Below are 27820 nucleotides of genomic sequence, written 5' to 3' on the forward strand. Positions count from 1 at the left end.
GATTGTCCTTTCTTTCCCTATTAACTGACTCTGCTCCTTCCCTTCAACTCCACAGGCCCCCTATGTGCTGAGAAATGAGGTTCTCCACATTAGCGGAGGAGAGAGGGCAACCATCACCACTCAGCTGCTTGACATCCGAGATGATGACAACCCACAGGATGTGGTCGTTGAAGTAATCGATCCTCCACTTCATGGCCAATTGCTCCAAACACTTCAGTCCCCAGCAGCCCCTATCCATCAATTCCAATTGGATGAACTCTCTAGAGGCCTTCTCCACTATGCTCATGATGGCTCTGACAGTGCCTCCGATGTTACAGTCTTGCAGGCCAATGATGGACACTCCTTCCGTAATATACTGTTCCACGTGAAGACTGTGCCTCAGGTAGGTGTCATTCCTACAGTGAGAGTTTTCTTGCACCTAGATGTGAACTTCTGCTGATATTATTTTATGATACAAAGATATGGGTAGTCATTCATTTATTCAAATATAACCTATTATATAGAGGGCACTATGTATCTTGTTAGGAGCACCGTTGATCTGGAAGAACTGTCCCCATGTTCTCTACAAATTGGGACACTTTTGAGCCTTTCTTGTCGAGATACCACCGTAAGAACTTGTTATTATCCACTAATCCTTTTGTCTCCTGCCTGAGCGTAACTATAAGAATCAAGGTCTTCCTGTTTTAATCTGCCCTTCAAAAACAGCTCATGAAATGTGAAGTTCATAGTCAGATAATCCGAATGAATCAAAAATGTTGAGTTCAGCCATTCTGTTAGCTCAACTAAAGTAGAATGAGCAAACTCTTTTGGTAATCCTAGGGATCTTTGCCCTAGGGAATAGGAGCCAATAAACAGTATTGGGTCAGGTGCAGTGGTTCACGCCTGTAATCTCAGCACTTTGGGAAGTTGAGGTAAGAGGATCACTTAAGCTCAGGAGTTCAGCCTGAGCAACATAAATAAATCTTGTCTCTGTGAAAGTTTTTTTTTTAAATTAGCCGGGTGCGATGGCATGCACCTGTAGTCCCAGCTATTCAGGAGGCTGAGGTGGGAGGATCACTTTAACCCAGAAGGTTGAGGTTGTGGTGAGCCATGATCACACTACTGCACTCGAGCCTGGATGACAGAGCAAGACCATATCTCAAAATTAAATAAATAAATAAATAGCATAGTTGCTCAGCCTGAGTCATTGACAAGCCACCTTTTTATGTTTTCACCATATCCACAAGTACCTGTACTATTATTTACTTAATATTTTTCTTTGTATCAACTTACTTTTTATTGTGGCCTCATTCTAATAAATAATACTTATTAAATCATGGGCTTAATGTAGAATTATACTTTTTTCTAAAATATTAAAATTAATACATAACCATTCTACAACATTTTGCCCATATGCTACCAAAAATGTTCTTGGATACTGAAAATGAGATGGTTTTCACACTTTAGGAAATACTGGATTGATCCATTGCTAGACCAAAGAGACCTGAAAAACATTTTCAAAACTAGACAATATTTGATTGAATGCCCTTTTCTCAATTGCATCAAGAATGGCTCCTTCTCATGGTGGTATATTGGGAAATATAATTCTTAAACGTTTTATTTCAAATATCACTGCTTACTGAAGTGTCATTAATGGTTAGCTAGAGAGACTGATTTGCTGAGGACAGCTTAAAACCACTTGTCACTTTCTCATCAGTGATCACTCAAAATCTGCGATTGATCTGATTGATCCTGTGAAGGTGAACAGCTGAATCTAACATGGTCTGCTAGGTAATTTCTCAGTTTCCTGTCTTGTTATTTGCAGCTGCTGAAAGCACCGAAGGTGGCATGAGAAAGATGGGAGCGAGTGAAGGCTGATGATGAGATGGGGTTGGCAGATAGCCACCTTGTAGCTCATCCTAATTATCACACTCTTGCAGTTGCCCTGGGAGATGATAGTTCTGGAGAGATGAAGTCTAGACAGACAAAGAAGTTTTCTTTTCTTCCTTCTTGGTTTCTTTCCAAAGGTTGTTAGAGGATTTCAGTGCCACCCTAGCCGCTGCCTTTCCTATTGTGGCTTCCACCTCCATGTTTGGAGCTCAGTTCAGTGTATTGTACAATCATTTTGTGTGGAATGGCTCAAGATGGAAGGGCATTTCTAGGATTTTAGCTGCTTTGACTACCCAAACAAAACCAAAATGAAAATTTAATTCATAAATAAACCACAAGGCACAGAGGTTTGGAATCTTTGTGACTTGTGAGTCATGTAGGTATTTGCTGTGTCTGTCTGTGATTCCTGAAAAGTGAGTTTAAGTTCTGCCCTGTGCCCCTTTTCATCCCTCTCTCCTATACTACTGTGGTTACCTGCCCATGGATTGGAATAATGAAAACTGTGACCGGAGCCTCAGCATTCATCAGGAAGTACTAATAATACATTTGACAGAAATATTGGCAATCTTATACAAATATGTGCTATTTTTCCTTTTAGGAATTCAATTTTTTTTTTCATTATCTCTTATTTTCTTATCTCTTCTGCTGATCTTTATAATGTCTTGGTGAAGGAGGTTAGAATAGAGGCTATGGGACCTTAATTTTTCTAATGGAAGTTCCATTATGAGTAGAAGTTTTTTGGTTTTGTTTTTGATATTAGACACTAAAGCTTGGATGGGAATTGTTCCATTTGATCTCACGATCACTCTGTGATGTTTGCACAGTTATTATCTCTAATTATCCAAAAGAGGAAACGGAAGCACAAAGAGGTTGAAAAACATTCATTTTCATAAAGGTGCTTAGTGCTGGAACTATGATCTCATCTCAAGTGTGTCTGCCTCCTACACTTAACCATGAGACTTTTCATTCTAGCTAGTATTTTTCAGCATGTTGGTCATATATATTCTTATCCCCTTAATGGATAGAATGGAGACAGTAATTTAGACATTTTCTCAATGTTCTATCCAAGCTGGGCCCCAAGCCTTCTGTTATCTTTCCTCTGAAATCACTGCATCTTGTTACAAGTGAGAGTATTTATAACCATTAAGTCTTCTGGGCCCAAGAAGAAAAACCTCCTCAACTTTTATGGCTTCTTGTAGATGCATTGTCAGACATGACTGTTTTCATTCTAACAGCCACTATTGAGGATGGGCATGTAAGATCTTACCCTGTGGCCGCCTAGTTATTAAATCTGAAGTGAGGCTGATTATTGGCTGATGTCTAGCTGATGGTTTAAATGGAATGGCCAAGTGTCTTGTGTTTAATTCCTAGTGACTGAATTACAAATTAATCCTAATATTATTCAACAGAAAATGCAACCTGTCAAGGTAACTAGGAAGGGATCGAAAAAGGAAGCTATGTGTGAACAGGGATTATTTCAGTCTTACTCTCTTGAGCAGAGCACGTTGTAGGAGTTTAGTACTTTTTTTTTTTTTTGGATTGATGGATAATGGATGGATGCAGTGGCTTGAGTGAGGCTGGTGCCTGTGTTTCTGCCTTCCAATCCATCTTTTGCATCAGACGAGAAGCCCTTAGGGCACTTCTGTGGTAGCCCATTTGGGACTGAGTAGAGGAGCTGTCAGTTCAACCCTTGTTTTTAAAGTTCTACATCACTTCCCCCAAACTTATGTTTTTATCTTTGGCCTGTAGGTGAATAAACTTGACTGCCACCTCCAGACTTATACTGAGTTCCTGAGGAGAAAATATAACCAGGACTGATGTTGAAACATGCTCTGTTGGGGGAAGGAGGCAAAAGAAATAAAACAGATTAAAAAGTAATAAAAAATGCTCTGCTGAACACGCTTTCATTAATTGGGGGGATTACTAAACCCAAACCTGCTACAGATATGATTCTAAAGCAATATGACATCTAATAAGGGCTAAAATGTGGACAGGGAAATGTCATACTTATCAGTGGGCTTCTCTCTACTGCTGGGGTTTCAAGGAATTGCCCTCTTTTTCATTACTTAAGATACCTCTGGAAATCATGCCTTTTTTTTTCACTCTGGCAATACATATGATGATCTTTCTGAACTTCTTCGTTATTCTTTGAACAGCATTTTCTTCAACTGGGTAACGCTTTCATGTCAAAAGTCCCAACTGTCATGCTAGGAAGTAGATGGAAAATTCTATTGCTGAGAATCCTCTCTGGCCGTTTATCTGTGGTAAGGCCCATGTACAGATAAATAGCCCTGTGGTGTTTTCCCTCAATGTCATTAATGCCTACCTCTCATTTGTTGTCTTGCAAGGACACAGTTAGTTTGATAATAATGACATTTATGAGAATTACAGATATCAATGGCATAAAAATGTTTATTTCTTATGAGTAACAGTCTATATCATAAATAACTAAATCCTTGGCATATATGAGGGGTTCACCTTTTGGTGGGTTTGATTAGCTTGTTCAATTCAGTGTCTTATAAGGTGCATAATTAGAAAATGTTTGCTTAAATATATATATACACTGGTTTAAATCTGCATGGAACAAAGGTTCTATATTCTTGACTTGAAATAGCAAGCTTCTGGGGCTCATAAACACATTGACAAACAGAAACAGTCCAACTATCCTTCCCTCTTTCTTTATGCTGCTAAATTCACCACCGCACCCCATCCCACATGATCTTTTCCACAGTGTACTATGAGATTAAATTTTAATTTTAATATAAATGAGCCCTTGCAAATTAAGGTATATTTTTACAGAATATGTAAAATTATAAGGTCACTGTTACATTCAACGTTAGTCATCTTCTATTTAGTGAGGTTTAAAACTTTTATCTTGAATATTTTGGCCTGGGGTTAGAGTACATTATCATTTCAGCTAACGTTTTTCATTTATGACTCAACCTTTAATTTTTGGGGGAAGTTTTCATTTTGTTTGTGAGATTTTTTTTTTCTCCAAAAGATGGAGGCTTATGCCATTATTTCTGGTTTATAACATTAATATTTTTATTTGTAATATGATATGTAATGGCTAAAGTTTATTACCATTTCTGCATGCCTATTGTTCTATGAAATGAATTAGAAGAACCATTTAATTTAAAGCACTGTTTTAATTATGCCCTCAGTTTTACTTGTTGGGATTTTATTGCCTGCTAATGTAGTCCTCTGGAGGATCTATAAAATATTACTGGGCAGATTATTCAGCTGATAATATAACTAATTTCTTGAGCTGGCAGGGATATATATATACCATGTGCAGAAAAAAAATATGAAGAGATAAAGAAAATTCTAAAATGTCAGAACCATTGGGGAAATAAAGTTAAAATTTGGCTTTTTGGACACCTTAAATGTAGAACAGATGATATATACTCTTCTATCCATCTCTTCTTGAATCTTCCCTGAACCCTCTCCAAAAGAAAACAATAATAAGAAACAGATATGAACATCATGATGAGTAGGAAGATTCATGCTGCTGCTTCTTTTTTAAAAACAAACAAACAAACAAAAAAGGAAAAACAAAAACAAACCATTTTACTGAGGAATGACTGACATGTAAAAAGCTCTACATATTTAATGTATATAACTTCAGTTTGAGGATAAGTATATAGGCATGCAACCATCACCACTATCCAGGTCTTAGACATATTCCTAACCTCATAAAGTTTTCTCCTGTCTTGTTTACTGATTTTATTTATTTATTTGCTTATTTCTGTGGTAACATAAGATCTACTCTCTTAGCACATTTTATATATACCAGTTTCTTCCATGTTGTTGCAAATAGCAGGATTCCCCTCATTTTTAAGTCTGAATAATATTCCATTGTATATCCATTTATCCATTGATTGACATTTAGGTTGATTCTGTATCCTGTCTACTGTGAATAATACTACAACGAATGTGGAAGTGCAGATATCTCTTCAACATATTGATTTCATTTCCTTTGGATGTATATCCAGAAGTGTGATTGCAGATCATATGGTAGTTTGTTTTTTAAGTTTTTGAGGAGCCTGCCTAGTGGCTGTACGAATTTATTTTCCTTCCACCAGTGTACCAGGATTCCCTTTTCTCCAAATCCTAACATTTACTTTTTTAAAAAATAGCCATCCTGACAAATGTGAGGTAATTTTGCTTTGCCTTTTCCTCATGATTATTTATGCTTTTCATATACTTGTTAGCCATTATATGTCTTCTTTGGAGAAATGCCTATTTTTTAATTATTTGAATTTTTTTGCTTTTGAGTTGTAGGAGGTTCTTATGTATGGTGGATATTAACCTCTTAGCAGATGTTGGTTTTACACTTATTTTCTCCCATTCCATAGGTTGCCTTTTCATTTTGTTGATTGTTTCCCTTGTGTGCAGATGCTTTTTAGTTTGACATAATCCCACTTATTTTTGCTTTTATTTCCCATGCTTTTAGTGCTATATCCAAAAAAAGTTGCCAAGACCTATATCAAGGAGCTATTCTCCTGTGTTTTCTTCTAGGTCTTTTACAGTTTCAGGTTTTCTGTTTAAGCCTATAATCCATTTTGAGTTTGTTTTTGTGTATGGTGTAATTTCATTTCTTTGCATGAGGGTATCCAATCCCAACACTATTTATTGAAGAGACTATTCTTTTCTCCTTTCCTTTTATTATAGTCTTTGCACTCTTGTTGAAGATTAGTTGATCATAAATGTGTGGATTTACTTCTGGGCTCTTTATTTTGTTCCACTGGTCTATGTATTTGTTCTTATTCCACTACCATAATGTTTTAATTACTGTAACATTGTAATGTAGTTTGGAGTTAAAAAGCCTGAGGCCACCAGCTTTGTTCTTCTTGCTCAAGATTGCTTTGGCTATTTGGGGACTTTTGTGGTTCCATATGAATTTTAGGATTTGTTTTTCTGTTTCTGTGTAAAATGCCATTGGAATTTTGACAGGAATGGCATGAAAACTGTGGATTGCTTTGAGTTGTATGGACATTTTAATAAAATTAATTCTTTCAATTCATAAACATGGGATATCTTTGCATTTATTTGTGTCTTATTCAATTTATTTCACCAGTATTTTGTAGTTTTCAATGGCATATCTTTCACCTTCTTGGTTAAATTTATTTCAAATTATGTTATTCTTTTGATGCTATTATAAATAAAATTATTTTCTTTAATTTCTTTTTCAAAGAATTTATTGCTAGTATATGGAAACACAACCGATTTTGCATGTTGGTTTTATTTTACTGAATGTGTTTATTAGTCCTAACAGCCTTTTGGTGGAATCTTTAGATTTCTCTTTATATATAGGATCATGGTATCTGTAAATACAGACGATTTAACTTCTTCTTTTCCAATTTGGATATATTTTGTTTCTTTCTCTTGCCTAATTCCTCTGGCTAGGACTGCCAAATAAGATACTTGGTATGATTTCAGTCTTCTTAAACTTTATAAGACATCTTTTGTGGCTTAACATTTGTTCTAACCTGTGTTAGACATCTGTTCCATATACGCTTCAGAAGAATATAAATTCTGCTGCTGTTGTATGTTACATTCTATATATGTCTGTTAGGTCTATTTGTTCCATGGTGCTATTCAAGTCCTCTATTTCTTTATTGATTTTCTATCTGGATGATCTCTCTATTGTTGAAAGCAGGGTATTGAAAACCCATACCATTAGTGTATTGCTCTTTATTTCTTCATTTGTTCTGTTAATATTTGCTTTATATATCTAGGTGTGCTAATGTTATATACATATATATTTATAATTATTATATCTGCTAGATGGCTTGACCTCTTTATCATTATATACTTTCTTTGTCTTTTGCGATGTTTTTTTACTTCAAAGCTATTTTGCCTGATACAAATATAGGCATCTCTGTTCTAGTTTGGTTTTCATTTGCGTAGTATGTTTTTTTCCATCCCTTCACTTTCAGCCTATGTATATCCCTAAAGTTAAAGTGAATCTCTTTATAGGCAGTTTATAGTTGGATCTTGCTTTCTGTCCATTGAGCCACTCTATGTTTTTTGATTGGAGAATTTAATCCATTTACATTTAATTGTTGATAGGTAAGGACTTACCTATTGCCATTTTGTCATTTTCTGACTGCTTTGTAGTTCCTCTCTTCCTTTCTCTCTCTTGCTGTTTGCCTTTGTTATTTGATGATTTTTTTTTTGTAGTGGTATGTTTTGTTTTGATTTCTCTTTATTTTTTGTGTATCTACTGCAGGTTTTTCTTCATGATTACCATGAGGATTACATAAAATATCTTACAATAGTCCATTTTAAGATGACTAACTTACCTCCAATTGCATACAAAACTATATACTTCTCCCTGATCCTCACCATTTTATGTTACTGATGTCACAATTTATATCTTTTTATATCATGTATCCATTTAAAAAATTTGTAGTTACATTAACTTTTAATACTTTTTTCTTCTAACTTATATACTAGAGTTAAAACTGATTTACATATCACCATTACAGTATTATTCTCCGTTTGATTATATTCTTAGTTTTTCCAGTGGGTTTTATACTTTTATGTGTTTTCACGTTGCTAATTAGTGTCCTTTCATTTCAACTTGAAGAATTTCCTTTAGCATTTCTTATAAGACAGGACTCTGGTGGTTACAAACTCCCCCAGCCTTTGTCTGGGAAAGGCCTTCCCTCTCCTTCATTTCTGAATGACAGCTTTGCCTGGTAAATTATTCTTGATTGGCAGTTTTTTCTTTAAGTGTTTTGAATATATCATCTCATTCCGTCAGAAAACTACAAGGTTTCTGCTGAGTAATCTACTGATAGTCTTATAAAAATCCCTTATATGTGACAAGTCACTTTTCTCTTGCAGCTTTCAAAATTATTTGTGATTAACTTTTGAGAATTTTGCTGTGCAGAAGCTCTTTAGTTTAATTAGTTCCCATTTCTCAATTTTGTTTTTTGTTGCCATTGCTTTTGATGTTTTAGTCATGAAGTCTTTGCCCATGCCTATGTCCTGAATAGTAGTTCCTAGGTTTTCTTCTAGGGGTTTTATGGTTTCGCGTCTTATGTTTAAGTCTTTAATTCATCTTGAGTTAATTTTTGTATAAGGTGTAAGGAAGAGGTCCAGTTTCAGTTTTCCGCATATGGCTAGCTATTTTTCTCAACACTGTTGATTAAATAAGAATCCTTTCCCCTTTGCTTGTTTTTGTCAGGTTTGTCAAAGATCAGATGGTTGTAGATAAATGGCATTATTTCTGAGGCCTCTCTTCTGTTCCATTGGTCTATATATCTGTTTTTGTACAAGTACCATGCTGTTTCTGTTACTGTAGCCTTGTAGTGTAGTTTAAAGTCAGGTAGCGCGATGCCTCCAGCTTTGTTCTTTTTGCTTAGGATTGTCTTGGCTATATGGGCTCTTATTTGGTTCCATATGAAATCTAAAGTAGTTTTTTTTTAATTCCGTGAAGAAAGTCAATGGTAGCTTAATGGGCATAGCATTGAATCTATAAATTACTTTGGGCAGTATGGCCATTTTCACAGTACTGATTCTTCCTACCCATGAGCATGGAATGTTTTTCCATTTGTGTCCTCTCTTATTTTGTTGAGCAGTGGTTTGTAATTCTCCTTGAAGAGGTCCTTCACATCCCTTGTTAGTTGTATTTCTAGGTATTTCATTCTCTTTGCAGCAATTGTGAATGGAAGTTCACTCATGATTTGGTTCTCTGTCTATTATTGGTGTGTAGGAATGCTTATGATTTCTGCATATTGATTTTGTATCCTGAGACTTTGCTGAAGTTGCTTATCAGCTCAAGGAGATTTGGGGCTGAGAAAATGGGGTTTTCTGAATATACAATCATGTCATCTGCAAACAGAGACAATTTGACTTCCTCTCTTTTTATTTGAATACCATTTATTTATTTCTCTTGCCTGATAGTCCTGGGCAGAACTTTCAGTACTGTGTTGAATAAGAGTGGTGAGAGAGGGCATCCTTGTCTTGTGCTGGTTTTCAAAGGGAATGCTTCCAGCTTTTGCCCATTCAGTATGATATTGGTTGTGGGTTTGTCATAGCTCTTGTTATTTTGAGATACATTCCATCAATAGCTAGTTTCTTGAGAGTTTTTAGCATGAAGGGGTGTTGAATTTTATCAAAGGCCTTTTCTGCATCTATTGAGATAATCATGTGGTTTTTGTCATTGGTTCTGTTTATGTGATGGATTACATTTATTGATTTGTGTATTTTGAACCAGCCTTGCATCTTAGGGATGAAGCCAACTTGATCATTGTGGGTAAGTTTTTGATATGTTGCTAGATTCAGTTTGCCAGTATTTTATCGAGCATTTTCTCATTGATGTTTGTCAGGGATATTGACCTGAAATATTCTTTTTTTGTTGTGTCTCTGCCAGGTTTTGATATCAGGATGATGCTTGCCTCATAAAATGAGTTAGGGAGGAGTCTTTCTTTTTCTAATGTTTGGAATAGTTTTAGAAGGAATGGTACTAGCCCCTTTTTGCACCTCTGGTAGAATTTGGCTGATGATAATTTGTCTTGGTGATGACTTCTTTACATTCAATCTATTTGGAGTTCTCTGGCCTTCATGGATCTGAATGCTTCTTTCCCTTTACAGATTTGGAAAGTTTTCTGTCATTATTTCTTTAAATAAGTTTTTTTGCCCTTTTGTCTTTCTCAGCTTAATTTGGAATTTCCTTAATAGGTTATGTTGGTTTATTTGATGGTGTCCCATAAGTTCTGTAAGCTTTGTTCATTCTTTTTTATTTTTGTTGTTATTATTCCTCTGACTGGATAGTTTCTAATGATCTTTGAGTTTATGGATTCATTCCTCTTTTTGATGGAGTTTGCTATTGAAGTGTTCTATTGAATTTTTCAGTTCAGTCATTACATTCTTCAGCTCTGGAATTTGATTTGTTCTTTTTATGTTTTCTATCTTTGTCAAAACTTTAGTTTTATGTGTTGTTTTCTTGACTATGTTTAGTAATCTACTTAAGATTGTTGTACTTCTTTAAGATGTCCACTGTGCTTCTTTAAGATGATTATTTTGAATTTTTTGTCAGGCAATTCATAAATTTTCATTTCTTTGGGGTCAGTCACTGGAGCTTTATTTTATTCCTTTGGTGGTATCACGTTTTTGTAGTTTCTTTTATATGTTCTTTGAAGGCTTGCATTGCTGTGTTTGCATTTGAAAAAGTGGTCACTTACTCCAGTCTTTACTGCCTGACCTCAGGAGAGAAAGACCTTCACTAGTCAGCCAAACTAAAGATTTGAGCTTTTCTCAAAATTTTCTCTGGGTGTGCCTGTTTCACTCCTCTTGTTCCCCCTTTAGGGGAAGTCTTATGATTGTATGCCTTCTTTTGATCCTGCACCATCAAGCAGGGTGCTGAGAGCCTTTGTTTATTTTCCTCATGTCAGTTTCCTGAAATATTCAAGGTTGCATGTCTTCTACACAGTTTAGCAGAGTCAGGCAACTGTTGATGTGTGTGTTTGCTGTCTACATGGGCTCATATGCACCATCTGAAGAGACTGTATGTACTCCCTTCACGGGAGTATGGGGTGCTGGCTATGGGAGGGGGTGCATGGAGTCTTGGGGTACTTGTTAGCTCATTTGTGTATCTGCAGGTGAGGTATCTTACAGGGTTTGTGAGCATGGCTCTTGGTGGAGCCCATTAGCCAGTTGGTAGAATCTGCAGCTGTTTGTTGAAATCTACACAGTGGTTGCTGTAAGCCTCTGCCTCTATTCCCTGCTCCTTGCTGTCCCCAGACAGCTGAGGAGACATATTAGTCCCCTCAGTGTTCTGGATGGGGTGAGACAGAAGTGGATCTCAGGGAGGATCTCACGAGACTGGGGAATCTGGGCACTCACTTCAATCTTACTGTCCTCTGTAGGAGAAATTGTGGGCTGAAGGGGTCTCTCTTAGCCTTGAGTTGTGCCTACTTAGAGGAGGGTATTAGGTTAAAATGAAACTATTTTTCTTTGTTTCATTGCCATCTATTTCTTTTTCTTTTACTCCGTTGGGGTCCTGGAAACTTTCAGCTAGACCCCAGGCTCCTATGAAGGCATCGTCATTTGCAGGTGGTTGTGAAAATTAGTGTTCTCTGGGGGATTTAGAGCTGGAATCTCTTATTCTGCCATCTTGCTGATTTCCAAGAATTATACTTTTTTTTTCTTAGTATTATCTCTTTCTCCTTATGTACTGCAAAAAAATCATTCAGAAATGGAGGCATATGTATTACCCTGTTATAGACATAAATATTCTAAAAGGCCCAGCTGTGAACCTTCAGGAGAACCACTCTAGAACCATTGCAATCTCTACCTTGGACCATGCTTTTCATGCTTTAATATGTCTGCACAAAGTGCAGATTCTGATTCAGACAATCGTGATGAGACCTGAGATACTGAACATTTTAATGAGCTTCCAGCTGCTACTAGTCTCTGCACACTGAGTCACAAGGTGTACTGTCTAAAAAGTTACACTCACACAGGAATTATAGAGAATCGTATTAATAAGTATAGCCAAGGTGGAGATATAGTGGGAAAGCCTTCGGGGAACATGCATTTGGGTCACACTGCTTACTTGCTTAGAATCTGAAAAACCACATTGCCTACTCAGCCTAAGAATGTGGTTGTTGGCATATGACTGGTCTCTAAAACCAAAATCAAAGTTGAGTAGGCTTCTGCTGTTAGAAAGATTTCTAACAATTAAGAAACCTGGACACAAGTATTTCACAGTATGCATATAAGACTGCTGGAGTTAATAGAGCCTTTTCCCTCAGAATTCTAGTGGATTACATACAAAGCTTTTAATACATTTTTGATGTTTTATAAATAATATGCTATGTCAATTGAGAAAGAAGAATATTCTCTGGGATCTTGCCCCAAGCACCAATTTGGATAGAAAGTGCCTTTGCTGCTGTTCTCATGGGCACTGTTTGACTCAGCTTCCTGGTGTATATATGATGACAGTAGCCATCACTGCCTCCTGAGAGGGGAGATGCTCAAGTGCCAAGTGAGCAAAAGAATACTCATTGTTTTCTCTTCAAAATATTCTTCTCCTGGGACTGGTGTTTTCTCTGTTCTGTTTATTGGCATATTTGAAAGTAATAATAATTTAGAAAACCATCCCTTCTAAAATATCCTATTTCAAAATATCAGACCTGTTAATTTTTGAAGTATGAAAACAAACTGAAAACTGAACACTGGCAGCCTCCCTCATCTTGTTCTGTGCAAAATGTCAATTATGAGGCTTTGGAAGAGGGTGTGTGCCTTGCAAAGCAGGAATGGCAACATTTTTAATGATGTTAGCTTTGGCAATTGAAATGATTACCTTCTCAGAAGTGCTAAATAGATTATTCCTTCCAGACAGCTGCACCTAACTGTTGTTGCTTCACCTTCTATTGGCCATCAGGTCCTGTCAGTTCTGCTTCTGTGATGCTTCTAGAATCTATTTCTGTCTACAATGAATTGCCATTGTATTTGCCCCTGCAATTACTCTCTTATAGGCTCTCATTTTCTCTCCCTTGAGCCATTAAATGGTATCTTCTGCTCTAGATTTATCTCAGTGCTAGTCACTTCCATCTCCTGCCATTGGAGCCTATCTTTCTAAAACCTAGATCTGATCATCCTATTTTCTTCCCTGGAGACTCGTGTTGACTTTCCAGTGCTGATGAGATGAATTGAGATGTTTAGCGTAGCTTCTGTCTTCTACTAACCTTCCATTAGTCAGTGTCACTTTTTACACACTCCTCTACCTGGGTCCCTGGGTCCTTCTGGACCCAGACACTTGGACATTTAATAATATATATAGTGCATTGTCTCACATCTTTGCTTTCACTTAAGCTAGGCCCACTGTCTGGAATATGTTTCACCATTTCTCTACTTAGAAATCCCATTTTTTTGTTATTTGAGAATAAAATTATTTTTCTTAGGAAAATCTTCCTGAGGCTTCCTTCCTCTATTTTCCCACCACTCCCTATTCAAGCTTCTTATAGAGCATTACTTGTGAAGCATCCTAGTTATTTATGTGTCTGTCTTTCCCACTAGACTGTAAGTTCTGACGTTGAGGTTTTGCTGTAGACATCTTGTATATACCAGGCCTCTAGCAATGGAGCTGGCATATAATAGGTGCTTAATGAATAATTCTTAAATATGGGTGGCTGGAGAGGATAGAAAGACAGGTAGATGGACAGATGAAAGAAAGAAATGGAGAGACAGTCTTTCTAAATAAGTTGTTCATGATAAACTGAAAGAAAAAGCAGGATATATACATGTATAAATATATAGATAAATGTGCGTATGTCTGCATATAATACAAAGTCTATAGAGTGACTCTAAAGCTGTGAATCAATCTCTCCCTTATTAGATGATCTTTAACAACAACCAAACTGGATAACTTATGTGTTTAAGAACTGATATTTTCTTATTTTGCTTGGACCTAATTCTGCATTTTGTTTTTATTTCAGAATGATAGAGGTCTTCAGCTTGTGGCTAATTCGATGGTGTGGGTTCCAGAAGGGGGCATGCTGCAGATTACCAATAGAATCTTACAGGCTGAGGCTCCTGGTGCCAGTGCTGAAGAAATCATCTACAAGATTACACGAGACCACCCCCAATTTGGTAACTAGTTTTTCCTTTGGCAGGGTGTCATCATTGCATTCAGCAGTCTAAGGTTTGCTATTGGAGAGTATCAAGCGGCAAGGTTGCAATTCCAATGAACTGAGCTTTCTAATACCTTACAAATCTCCTTTAAAAACGATAATTATGGCCGGGCGTGGTGGCTCACGCCTGTAATCCCAGCACTTTGGGAGGCCGAGGCGGGTGGATCACAAGGTCAAGAGATCGAGACCATCCTGGTCAACATGGTGAAACCCCGTCTCTACTAAAAATACAAAAAATTAGCTGGGCATGGTGGTGCGTGCCTGTAATCCCAGCTACTCAGGAGGCTGAGGCAGGAGAATTGCCTGAACCCAGGAGGCGGAGGCTGCGGTGAGCCGAGATCGCGCCGTTGCACTCCAGACTGGGTAACAAGAGCGAAACTCCGTCTCAAAAAAAAAAAACAAAAAAAACAAACAAACGATAATTATGATAGCTGTCACACTGTACACATTATTAGATAGTGTAATAAATTTTATAAACACATTAAATATAACACCTAAAATTTAAGTTTTAAATCAACTTCATTTTACAGGTAAAAACCTGGGGTAAAGTAGCTTCCTGAAAGTCACTTAGCTAATATATGTCAGTTTAATTTTAAAGGTCAGGCTCTCAAACTCCACCTTATATGTCTTTTAGACTATCACTAGACTTCTTCTTGATGAGACAAAAAAAATACATGAAAACATTTTTCAGTGTTCCCCAGCGTTACTTCTACTTCCAGCAAGATAGCCAAGTATGAAAACCTGAGAAATTTACCATTATCATCACCCAGAAATGCTGGATAAAATATAACAAGAATTATAAGGTGTTCATAGCTGACTTCCCAAGGATAGAGACAAATCTCTGGGTGCCAGCAACAAAGAAGGCACTGAAAGCCAGTCATTGCATGAACTAATAGCATAGTTTCTCCAAAAGGGGTTGTGCATGTCTCAATAACCTGGGGGTATGGAACTTACTGTCCATGCAGAGACAGAGCATTGGAATTAAAATGCTGCATAAAACCAGGACTCTGGAAAGACATGTCTTCAATTACAGGGACAGGGTAGAAACAAGAAGCTCATCAGCACAGAGAGATGGCAGAGAAATTTGCCTCTTTCTTGGAGTCAGAGTAGGAAAAAAAGCCTGGTGAAAAATCAGAAATAAAGGCCTATTTTTTCCTGTAAATCTCAGGTTACAGTAGAGTATATACCTTATCTAAGAAACCTGAAGCTCAGGTATTTTATGAAAATTAATCTCAGGTCTATGATACATCTTGGGTTCTTTATTGAAACTAGTAGAAATTACAGAAGGCCTACTCTCTACTAGGCCACATGGGATTCTCGGAAGAAACTATTGAAGCTCAGGATTTAAAATTATGGAATATGGGAGGAAACAATGTAGTACCGTAACCAAAATAAACAAGAAGGTTAAAATCCCAAGAATTTCAAATAAAGTAGCAGTCTTATAAAAACTATGAAATAAGCATATGTAAAGTGATTTAAAGACATAAAAGAAGGAATTTAAACTGTGTAAAACAACAACATGTCATAAAAATTTTTTAAATGTAGAGTTTTAAAAATAAGTAAGAAGAAAAATCTGTTTTTCCTTTGGGCTACCAGGTTTTTTTAATTATATATTTTCTGTAGGGAGGGAAAAAATTAACTTTAATTTAAAAATAACTCCAATGTCCACAAAGACATTGAAAAGCCATCTAATTGGGAATTGGTATTATAATTATAAAATGGTCAGTCTAGTTGAGATGCCATTTATTATAGCTATGTAACCTTGAAAAAGGCAGGTATATGGTCTTGTGCCATAGGTTTCTTTGAGAAGATAGGCTAAATCATTAAAACATTTTAAAAAGATTTAGACTGAAAAGTTGCAAAAATAGTACAAAAGCTGTTGAATATGTTTTAGTTATCCTCCCCTAATGTTAATATCTTATAACTATAGAACAATTATTGAAACCAGGAAATTAACCTTGATATGATACTATTAATTAATCCATAGGCCTTATTCAAATTTTGCCATTTTTCCCACCAATGCCCTTTCTGTGACCCAATCCAGGATCTCAAATTACACTTATTTGTCATGTCTCCTTGGGCTCCTCCAATCTGTGACGCACAATTCCTCAGTCTTTGTCTTTTATGACACTGACTCTTTTGAAAAGTACTGGTCAGATATTTGTAGACTGTCACTCAATTTGTGTTTGTCTGAGGATGATTTCTCATGATTGGGTTAAGGTTGTGTTTTTTTCCCGTTTCTCAATGCATCGTCAGGAGGTACAATCATCTCACGATGTCTTAAAATAGGTGATATTAACTTTGACCACTTGGTTAAAGTGGTGTCTATTAGATTTTTCCACTCTAAAGTTAGTATTTTTCCATTTGTAATTAGTAAGTTTCCTGTTCTCATTGTACTTTCAACTACTGATTTTAAGCTAGATATTTTTAAAGTCCTTTTCATCTCTAAAAATCAATGACTCTTTTGATGTATTAAATTTTCTACCTTATTTTTGTCAGTAAAAGACAAAAAATTAAGCCCCCAAATTTCCTAGAAACAGTCCAATATTCCATTAAGGCTTAAACAAAACAATGCTGAATTAAATGGTTTTTAAGCAGATAAAAGTTTGCCATTTCAGTTTGATGAATATTACGTGGTCTTTATTGTGGTGCTTTCCTGCTGTAACTCATTTAATTAATTTCTTCCTATGAACATGATCTTTCCAGTAGCCAGAGCCCCCATCAGTAATAATCTAATCACTTACCTAGAAACCATTCAAGAGTGAAATTGGTGGTTAAGAAGCCCGCTTAACGCAAATCTGCTTGCACCTATCAATCTTAATTATCTAAATTTATGGAGTCTTTACCTTGTACTCCCTCATCACTTAAGAAAGTTCAAGTTGGGTTTTGGGCATTTTGTGAAGAGCTGACCCCTTGAAACAGAACCAAATGTAAATTGGTTGTGTAGTATGTGCATAAAGGACTTGAGTTCAACCACTTGCAGACTCACCACTGTTTTCAGATACAATGGGGTTACACCCTGTTAACTCATTGTAAGTTGAAAATATCATGAGTTGAAAATACATTTAGTATACCTAACCTACCAAACATCATAGCTTAGCCTAGCCTACCTTAAATGTGCCCAGAATATTTACATTAGTCTAGAGTTGGGTAAATCATCTAACATAAAGCATGTTTTATAATTAAGTGTTATCTCATGTAACTTATTAACTACTGTACTGAAAGTGAAAAACAATGGTTTTGCACCATTGTAACTTAAAAAAATTGTAAGTCAAATTACTGAAACTCGGGGAGTATCTGTCTAAATTCAGACAACTTGATTAATTTGTATCCATAGCTACTCACTTATATTTGAAAGTACATATAATGAGATGGTTTTAATGAAGTAACTTGAGAATCATTTGAAAGAGAATGTGATTTAACCTAACACATTGGCAATTCCAAATGATTTATCATAATATAAGATGCATTAATATGAATGATCTCAATCTCAAAATAATTCATAGAAATTCAAATGATATTCCAATTCTTAATACCTACTGAATCTTCCCTTCAAAATTATTGGTTAAAATATAGACTTCAGTATAAAGGAAATCCCAAATAGAGACCATTTTCTGTTTTTTACCTTGGATTTTTATAAGTTTAAAGTGTTATCTTTATGTAGTCATATTATGATTAAAGCAGAGGTGAGGTGCTACAGAAAGAAGCTTAGCTCTCCTCTGCGGAGAATCCCACAGTAGGCTGATATTTCTCCTGGTCCACTCGGACTTGTCACAAAGGTGCTTATATTCAGCATGTCCAGTGCTGAACCCTTCATTTTTCCTCCAACCCCTTCCTCCTTCTGTATGATTGATACCCAGTAGTGGCATCCAGTCACCCAGCCCAATAGGTGATTCTTGTTGATGCCTTCCTCTATCATCCTTCACAGGAACATTTGTCAAGTTCTGTTGTTACCACCTCCTCAGTGACTCTTGCCTCTTTGTTGCTTTCCAGTCTTACCTCTGTTGTCTTAGTTCAGGTCTTTCCTCTGGATTTGGCAGTAGTCTTATAATTGGTCAAACCTTCTACATAAATGTTAGCTACTATCGTTATCACTTTTATAGAATAAAGTCCATCCTCTTGAACAGGACCTTCAACTCTTATAGGATTTCCATATTCTGGCCACATGTTATATGCTCTAAATCAATTCATGTCATTCACCTACTGGAAAACTCACAGTGGCTCCCAGTTGCTTATAGGGCTAATCTTTGAGGTAGGAGCTGCATCTTGCCTACCTTTGAATCCCTCCATTCCTGAAGGGCCTACCACAGTCATTAGCACCTAATGGGTACTGAATGACTATTTATTGAGTTAAAATTAATGGAGTTAGCCAATATCTTATAATTCCTGTTAATCTGTATGACATGAAAGTGGTTTTTTTACATAAAAAATTAGGTTTGTTTCATTAGGCCTTGTTAGGAAAATTCTGCTTTGCTTTTCTATCATAAAGCAGAATAGCTGGGAAATCAGCATTTGAATGTTTTCTACTCTACACATTTTCATTGTGGAAATTTTCTTTCAGAATATTTTGCAACTGCACTCACATTCATAAACAGTCCACATCTTAGAAATCTTTGTTTATTAACAGCATCTTAGGAACAGAAGTTGAACCAAGGAGAGATAGGTAATGGAATTTATTTTTACTTGAGTACAAATAAGTTATAATACAAGAAAGAAAACTACAGTGAGTTGATACTACCTATGCATATATAAAAAGTAGTATAGTCATGTTTCTCTCTTATTTTGGTATTTCATTACCATCTAGGATATTATGCTTGTTTTAAATTTGAATTTAGTACATATAAATATTAGAATGAGTGTCTTCACTGAGTAAGAAAGCAAATTTCTCTAGAGTAATCAAAATGTGTCATCAATTGCCCAATATATTTAGTGTCTAGTGTATTAAGATTCAGGTATTCTCCTATAAAATATTTTAAAAATAGACAGTCTATCTGTCTCTCTCTTTCTCGCTCCCTCTTCCTCACCCTCTCCCTCCCACTATCAGAGTGTTAGAGTGGCTTCCTTCAGATTTATTGTTAGATACTTTTTCATGAGAATCTAGCTTCTGCTTGCAGCAGTTCATCCATTCTTCTGTTTGGTCTTCAATTGAAGGCATAGTCTTCCTGTGAAATTTTAATTGTTTCTATAACACCTCTGTATTTTTAGTCTCACTTTAAGAAGATAGTAGGTGAAGATGAAGGCACTTTAGGTGAAGAACAAGCAGTACAAACAAACTGCTGATGATAGTGGTGTTTATATGTAGATTTCCTTGTTTCAGTTCTAATACAGTTTAAAGAATGAAGGAGGAGAAAACATGATGATTTTATTTTATTTTTTTATTGCATTTTAGGTTTTGGGGTACATGTGAAGAACATGGAAGATTGTTGCATAGGTGCATATGTGGCAGTGTGATTTGCTGCCTTCCTCCCCTTCACCTATATGTGGCATTTCTCCCCATGCTTTCTCTCCCCAACTCCCCACCCCCCGCTGTCCCTCCCCTATTTCTTCCCAACAGACCCCAGTGTGTAGTGCTCCCCTCCCTGTGTCCATGTGTTCTCATTGTTCAACACCCGCCTGTGAGTGAGAAGATGCAGTGTTTGATTTTGTGTTCTTGTGTCAGTTTGCTAAGAATGATGGTTTCCAGGTTCATTGATGTCCCTACAAAGGACGTGAACTCATCGTTTTTGATGGCTGCATAATATTCCATGGTGTATATGTGCCACATTTTTCCTGTCCAGTCTATCATCGATGGGCATTTGGGTTGGTTCCAGGTCTTTGCTATTGTAAACAGTGCTGCAGTGAATATTTGTGTGCATGTGTCCTTATAGTAGAACGATTTATAATCCTTTGGATATATACCCAGTAATGGGATTGCTGGGTCAAATGGAATTTCTATTTCTAGGTCCTTGAGGAATCACCACACTGTCTTCCCCAATGGTTGAACGAATTTACACTCCCACCAACAGTGTAAAAGTGTTCCTATTTTTCCACATCCTTTCCAGCATCTGTTGTCTCCAGATTTTTTAATGATGGCCATTCTAACTGGCGTGAGATGGTATCTCAATGTAGTTTTGATTTGCATTTCTCTAATGACCAGTGATGATGAGCATTTTTTCATATGTTTGTTGGCCTTGTGTATGTCTTCTTTTGTAAAGTATCTGTTCATATCCTTCGCCCACTTTTGAATGGGTTTGTTTGTTTTCTTCTTGTAAATCTGTTTTAGTTCTTTGTAAATTCTGGATATCAGCCCTTTGTCAGATGGGTAAGCTGCAAAAATGTTTTCCCATTCTGTTGGTTGCTGATTCACTCTAGTGACTGTTTCTTTCACTGTGCAGAAGCTGTGGAGTTTGATTAGGTCCCATTTGTCTATTTTGGCTTTTGTTGCCAATGCTTTTGGTGTTTTGGTCATGAAGTCCTTGCCTAAGCCTAAAACATGATAATTTATTTAGCAGTCTAAATACCGGTACGTGTTCACAAAATAATGATGATTGGTAACAGAGCTTCATGACCAGGAATGTAAGCTTCAGATTCAAATCCCAGCTCATCAACTTAACATTTTTGTAACTTCTAACAGTTATTGAACTCTGAACCTAAAGACTTTCATCTATAAAATAAAGATGATAATGACATCATTCAGAATAATTAAATAAAATTAGTGAGAAGTGTATTACTCTGTTTTCATGCTGCTGAGAAGACATACCTGAGACTGGGGGGGAAAAGGTTTAATTGGACTTATACTTACACATGATTGGGGAGACCTCAGAATCATGGCAGGAGGTGAAAGGTGCTTCTTATATGACTGCAGCAAGAGAAAATGAGGAAGAGGCAAAAGTGGAAACTCCTGATAAACCCGTCAGATCTTGTGTGACTTATTTACTATCACAAGTATAGCACGGGAAAGACTGGCCCCCATGATTCAATTACCTCCCCCGGGTCCTTCTCACAACATGTGGGAATTCTGGGAGATATAATTCAAGTTGAGATTTGGGTGGGGACACAGCCAAACTATGTCAAGAAGGATGACCAACATTCTTTTTAAGCACCTGTAAAGTATATACTATTATTTTCCTTTTGCAAATGAGGAACAAAGGCTTATGGAGCTTAAGGAAGCTCACTCAGCTGGAAGCAATGGAGCTGGGTTTGAATCACCACATAGAATATAGTGCAGTACCTGGCATATGTCTTCCACTGTTAGCTATTACAAGTTGAGCATCCCTAATCCAAAAGTCTGAAATCTGAAATGCTCCAAAATCCATAACCTGGTAAATACTGACATGATGTCACAAGTGGAAAATTCTACCCCTGATTTCATGTGAAAGGTTACAGTCAAAACTTTTTGCATGCACAAAATTTATTTTTAAATATTATATAATATTACCTTCAGGCTATGTGTGCAAGGTGCATACAAAACATAAATGAGTTTCATGTTTAGACTTGGGTTCTGATTCCAAGATATCTCATTATGTATATGCAAATATTCCAAAATCTGAAATCTGAAATACTTCTGGTCCTAAGAATTTCAGATGAGGGATATTGAACCTGCATTACTATCATTGGACAGAATTCTCTCATGAAAAACTTCCACTGAATTGTTTCTAATTTCCCATTATGTTTTCACTAAAATCTTCTTGGCTGTAAGACATTTTCTATTGCACAGAAAGTCGTGCATAGAAACAAATCCATTCAATGCCCAGTATTTGAGTATTTGTTCATGGTATTTGCTACTATCTCAGTCTCCTTATGTAATTTTTAATAGATATAAGTCAGTAACTTCATACATGAATTGCCCTTGAATGACTTTTAGTTCTTTTAGCAGAAAGCTTAAGAATTCTCTTTCTAAAGGTGAATCCAATACTGTCTACTGAATTATGTGTTAACATCCTTTCCTTCACCTTAGATAAAAATAAATAAGTACATTATTTATTTTTAGTTAAAAAAAAAAAAAGATTAGTAGGAAAGGAGGTAAAGGCTCTGACTTTTCCTAGGCACCCTCACTAACTGTGTGATTTGTGCCTTCCTAGGGGAGGTGGTCCTTCTGGTGAATATGCCTGCAGACAGCCCTGCAGATGAAGGGCAGCACCTGCCTGATGGGAGGACAGCTACCCCCACCAGCACCTTCACTCAGCAGGACATCAATGAAGGCATTGTGTGGTACAGGCACTCAGGAGCCCCAGCCCAGAGTGACTCCTTCCGCTTCCAGGTACCCTCTGCTTCCTGACTTTTCTGAAATCTGATGAATCCAATTACTCTTATTTATAATCAACTTGAGTAATTTCCTACAGTTGATAGGAAATCATGTTTGGGGAATCTATTAGTCCCTTTTCATGCTGCTTATAAAGACATACCCAAGATTGGGTAATTTATAAAGAAAAAGAGATTTAATGGACTCACAGTTCCATATGGCTGGGGAGGTCTCACAATCATGGTGGAAGGTGAAAGTCATGTCTTACGTGGCGGCAGTCAAGAGAGAATGAGAGCCAAGTGAAAAGGGAAAATCCTTATAAAACTGTAAACTCTCGCGAGATTTACTACCGTGTGAACAGTATAGGGGAGACTGCCCCTATGATTCAATTATCTCCTTCTGGGTCCCTCCCACAACACATGGGAATTATAGGAGCTATGATTCAAGACAAGAACTTGGTAGGGACAAAGCCAAATCTTATCAGGGGAATTCCCTACAAAATACAATTCATAGCATTAGGATATTTTTTTAATTTGTCAATTCAGATATATGTATATCTTTACAAGCAGAGTTATCCACATCCAAGATGTTTAGGTTAGATAACGGCCAAAGTGTTCAGAAAAAAAATATTCTTTTAAAATATAAAAATACTATATGGAGAAAAAAATCTTATCTTCTAGTTTTGAATGTTCTAGAACACTTACTATCTTGTGATAAGATCATGGGCCTATAGCCAAACTCAACAGGCTTAGGTGTCAGTTCTGCCACTTACTAGCTATACAACTTTGGGCAAATTACTTGGGCAAAAGTTTTATGCTTCATTTTCCTTGTCTGTCAAATAGGATTATTGTGAGGATTTAATGAGTTAATACATATAGAACACTTAGAATACTGCCTATCACATAGTTAGCATTATACAAGGGTTTGTTATTACCATTTGTAAAAATTGGTCAAATACCAGACCATCAGGAGACCTTCAGTAGATTAAAGAACAAGAATTATACTGCATAGGCTGGGTGTGGTGGCTCATGCCTGTAATCTCAGCACCTCGAGAGGCCAAGGCAGGCAGATTGCTTCAGTCCAGGAGTTTGAGACCAGCTTGGGCAACATGATAAAACACTGTCTCTACAAAAAATGTGAAAATTAGCTCGGCCTAGCAGCAGCTAGGCAAAAATATCACTTGAGCCTGGGAGATGGAGGCTGCACTGAGCCATGATCATGCCGCTACACTCCAGCCTGGGTGAGAGAGCGAGATTCTATCTCAAAAAAAAAAGGAAAAAAAATTATACTGCATATGTTCTCTAGCTGTTATAAATATAATTATAAATTAATAATAAAAGGATAAACAAAAATTTAGGCCACTTGCAATATTGTAAGTGATCTCTTAAATAATTACTAGAAAATTCCTCAAAGAAAATCAGAACAGCAAACTCTTAAGAAATACTGATGAGGAGGAAATAACCTATTAAAACTTAAATCCTATGGACAAAATTGTACTTAGAAGAAAATTGATGGCCTTAAGTTCTTATTATTGAGCAAGAAAGCATTAAAATACATGGACAAAATATTTAACTCAATAAGCCAGAGAACCACAAGGGAAACTTAAGGAAAGCCAAAGGAAGGAATTAGTAGACATAAGCAGTGGAATTGGTTAATTATACAATGCTAGAAATGATAAACAAATACAAAACCTGATTTTGAAGATCAATAAAATTAGGCAAACCTCTGGCAAGCACAATTTGGAAATAAAGAATCCTACAGAAATACAAAAGAATAAGGAATTAGGAATGAGAGAGTGTTTAAGCACAGATGCAGAGAATTTGGTAAAGTGTCAGAGAAAATATCTATGTTTATGGGGATCAACCAAAGCAGTGTCAGCGCCTCTCAAAATCTGAGTCTTTTCCTTTGTCTAGGAATCCAGCTGGGGCTGAACTCACCCAGCTCACCTTGTTAAAATGATCATCCATTCTGCTTCTGATGCCTGGCATGTACATCTTCATCGCCTGACTAATTTATATTGTGGAAAAGATGTGCTTTTCCAGAGAGCAGGTTGAGATAAATTTGGAAACCATTAAAATGAGATTATCCTGAGCACACTGAATGTCCAATGAGTGGGCAAACATTGGGTGCCCTTTGCCCAAGTTAACTTTTCATTTTTAGCACCTGGGGACTGCAGCAGTCATCAAGGAATGAGTCAGAATGAAGGTAAAGACCTGAATCAAAAGACGTCACCTCCTCAAACTAGAATCCTCAGATCTGCCTTTGCTTCATGGGGTCAAGAAGGAGAATGTTATCAATATGGAGCACTTTCCTGGAAGGGGATTCAAAGTAGCTGCTCAAAATAGTATTTGATTGCTTTTGCAATTTGGTTACTGAGTAAATAAATAAAGTTTTGAAATAATAAAAATAAAATAAAAATTAATGATTAAAAAAATTCACTGGATGAAGACATCCAGTTGAATGAACATTATTACTCAGAAAGCAGTTCCCTTTGGAGAGCCTTCATACATTTTGCTCAAAATGTGTTTAGAACTCCTATGTGAAATTGCCTTCAAAGTGTGTGGGATATTCTTTAGAATATCCTCAACAGTGACAGTGTGTCATCTTTTGGAAGTGGATTAAAAAAATATAGCTAAATAGCCAAAAGTCAGACTAAGATCTGGTGAGAAAAAGAGGGTAATTATTTTGGGTTCAAATGGGGAGTAATTATGAAGTAATGGGCTCAGAGTTTCTTATATGATTTGTAAACTTTGTTTGAAGGCATTCCCAAAAATGCATTTTGAACATTGACAGCATCTTTGTTGCAAATATGAAACAACTTTCTGGTCTGGGATTATGTTCTCCTGATGTCAAAGTTTTGGTGTGTTTATTCTAAAAGTCTCATTGCTTTATAAGCATATCTCATATTTTGATATGAAATGAGATAGACACTATAATGGGTGCTAACATAAGTAGTTAGCAACTTTTCCCATTCATCATTTTAGTGTCCCTAAAGGATTTCAAACTTTAAACAAAAAAAATCCTGTTGTAATGATTCTTTTTCTTTTTTAAAAAAGCAGAAAATACAGTATAATGAGTTGCATGAATTTTTTTCTTTTCTTCTGAGAGGGAGTTTCACTCAGTCACCCAGGCTGTAGTGCAGTGGCATGATCTCTGCTCACTGCAACCTCCGCCCCCCAGGTTCAAGCAATTCTCCTGCCTCAGCCTCCCAAGTAGCTGGGATTACAGGTGCCCACCACCATGCCTGGCTAATTTTTTGTATTTTTAGTAGAGGTGGGTTTTCACCATGTTGGCTAGGCTGGTCTCAAACTCCTGACCTCAAGTGATCCACCCACCTTGGCCTCCCAAAGTGCTAGGATTACAGGCATGAGCCACTGCATCTGGCAGAATTACATGGATTTAATGCCATTTTAATGTTGATGTGCTATCATGAGCCATCAATTCATCCCATCTGTTACTTCGCATCTAAGAGTTGGGACATATGTAATGTGAGTGGGATTAGAAAATAGACCATGGCATGGGGGGCTAGGGGAGGGATAGCATTAGGAGAAATACCTAATGTAGATGACAGGTTGATGGGTGCAGCAAACTACCATGACATGTGTAAACCTGTATAACAAACCTGCACATTCTGTACATGTACCCCAGAACTTAAAGTATAATAAAAAGAAAGAAGAAAATAGACCATGGCATAGTGCAAAGAAAGCTTGCACATTTAGAGTCATTTTTGGCATGAGAAGGAGTCCTGGTTTGGGTGTACTCAGGTCACTTTGACACAGTCTTAGGAAATGTGGTTCTAAAAAGACCAACACATTTCCTATCAGTGTCTTTACTAGACTGATTCACTTGCTCTGTAATATGACTGCATTTCACTACCTATTCAATGTGATTCTTTTTCTTCAAAAGATAGAATGTATTTTCATCCCTCCCCACTCCTTATCTAATTTCCTAAAGCTACCAAAGTGAGTCATCTTGGTCAGTGGAATGATCATGAAGCTGACTGATCTGGTTAAATACTGCCACTTGTTGGCTTTGTGACTTTAACACATTGCTTAAATTTTTTGACTTTCAGTTTCCTCACCTGTAAAAAGGAGGATAATAATATCTTCTCTGTGGATAAGTAAGATAACCCTTGAAAAATAGCGAATACAGTGCTCATCCCATAAGAGATGATGAGTGAATTATAGTTATTGTCGATAAGATCATTTACAGTGATGCTGTATCTCCTTAAAAACATATATTTCGAAACTCGATCCCAGACATCTGATGTGGTCAAGATGAAGACAGAGAAGACAGGCTTTCTGTTGGAGTAACTTTTAAAGACATAGAGAAAGGGCTGCTATCTCTGCCTCTTTTTCTCAGAATTGATAGAACCCTGCCAATGGATGCAACTCCACATGTCACACAGGGCTTAGCAAACAATGGAGAGAAGGAGGGTTTAAGAGGGCAGTTCAGTAACTGATGAGGAGGGAGAAGCTGCATAGAAAAAGCAACATTCTTCAGGTTTTTGAAGCAGGAAAAAGTTGATTTTGTGACTGCTACCCTAATTGTGAACATTACTAATCTTGCCCTGCAATGATGAGACTGAGATTTGTTACTTACCTAACATTTACCTGCACTGGTTAAAAATGAAAGAAATAGAATACAAATCATATTACATACTCATAACAAGATATTATATAGTCCTCAAAAATTATATTTTCTACCATGTTTAATGATATAGAAAACTATCATAGTATTGTGTTAAGTAAAAAATTGTATGCAATTGATATGTGTGCATATAAAATAAGATAAATATCAACATATTAATATTCACTATTTTTAGGTAGTGAAATTCTAGCTGATTTTTTTATTTCTTATTTATACTTTCCTGCATTTTCAGCTTTGCCTAAAATGATTATATATATCTTTTCACAATTAGTAAAAGATCAATATTAAAATATGAAGGGCAGAATGAGAAATGTAATGCAGGAGCATATAGAATTCAAAGATGACTGGCTTAAATGAGGGAAAAAGCCACGTACTGACATGCTCTGCCCAGTAGAAGATAAGAGGCTCATGGGGATGACCTTCTTTTCAG

At 36.5% G+C, this 27820-nt stretch overlaps 1 protein-coding gene across 1 annotated transcript in view; it reads left to right on the forward strand.

Annotated features, from left to right (window-relative positions):
- Positions 1–27820, forward strand: part of FRAS1 (Fraser extracellular matrix complex subunit 1) — a 467548-nt gene that overhangs the window by 312431 nt on the left and 127297 nt on the right. Inside the window, exons 29-31 of the mRNA XM_021669641.2 lie at positions 56–382; positions 14325–14478; positions 22580–22758. Coding sequence (XP_021525316.2) covers positions 56–382; positions 14325–14478; positions 22580–22758 — 660 coding nt within the window. The remainder of the gene's footprint in view (positions 1–55; positions 383–14324; positions 14479–22579; positions 22759–27820) is intronic.

Source organism: Aotus nancymaae, unplaced genomic scaffold (assembly GCF_030222135.1).
Source record: "Aotus nancymaae isolate 86718 unplaced genomic scaffold, 86718_ANA_hifiasm-v0.15.2.pri h1tg000006l, whole genome shotgun sequence".
Taxonomy (NCBI): Eukaryota; Metazoa; Chordata; class Mammalia; order Primates; family Aotidae; genus Aotus; species Aotus nancymaae.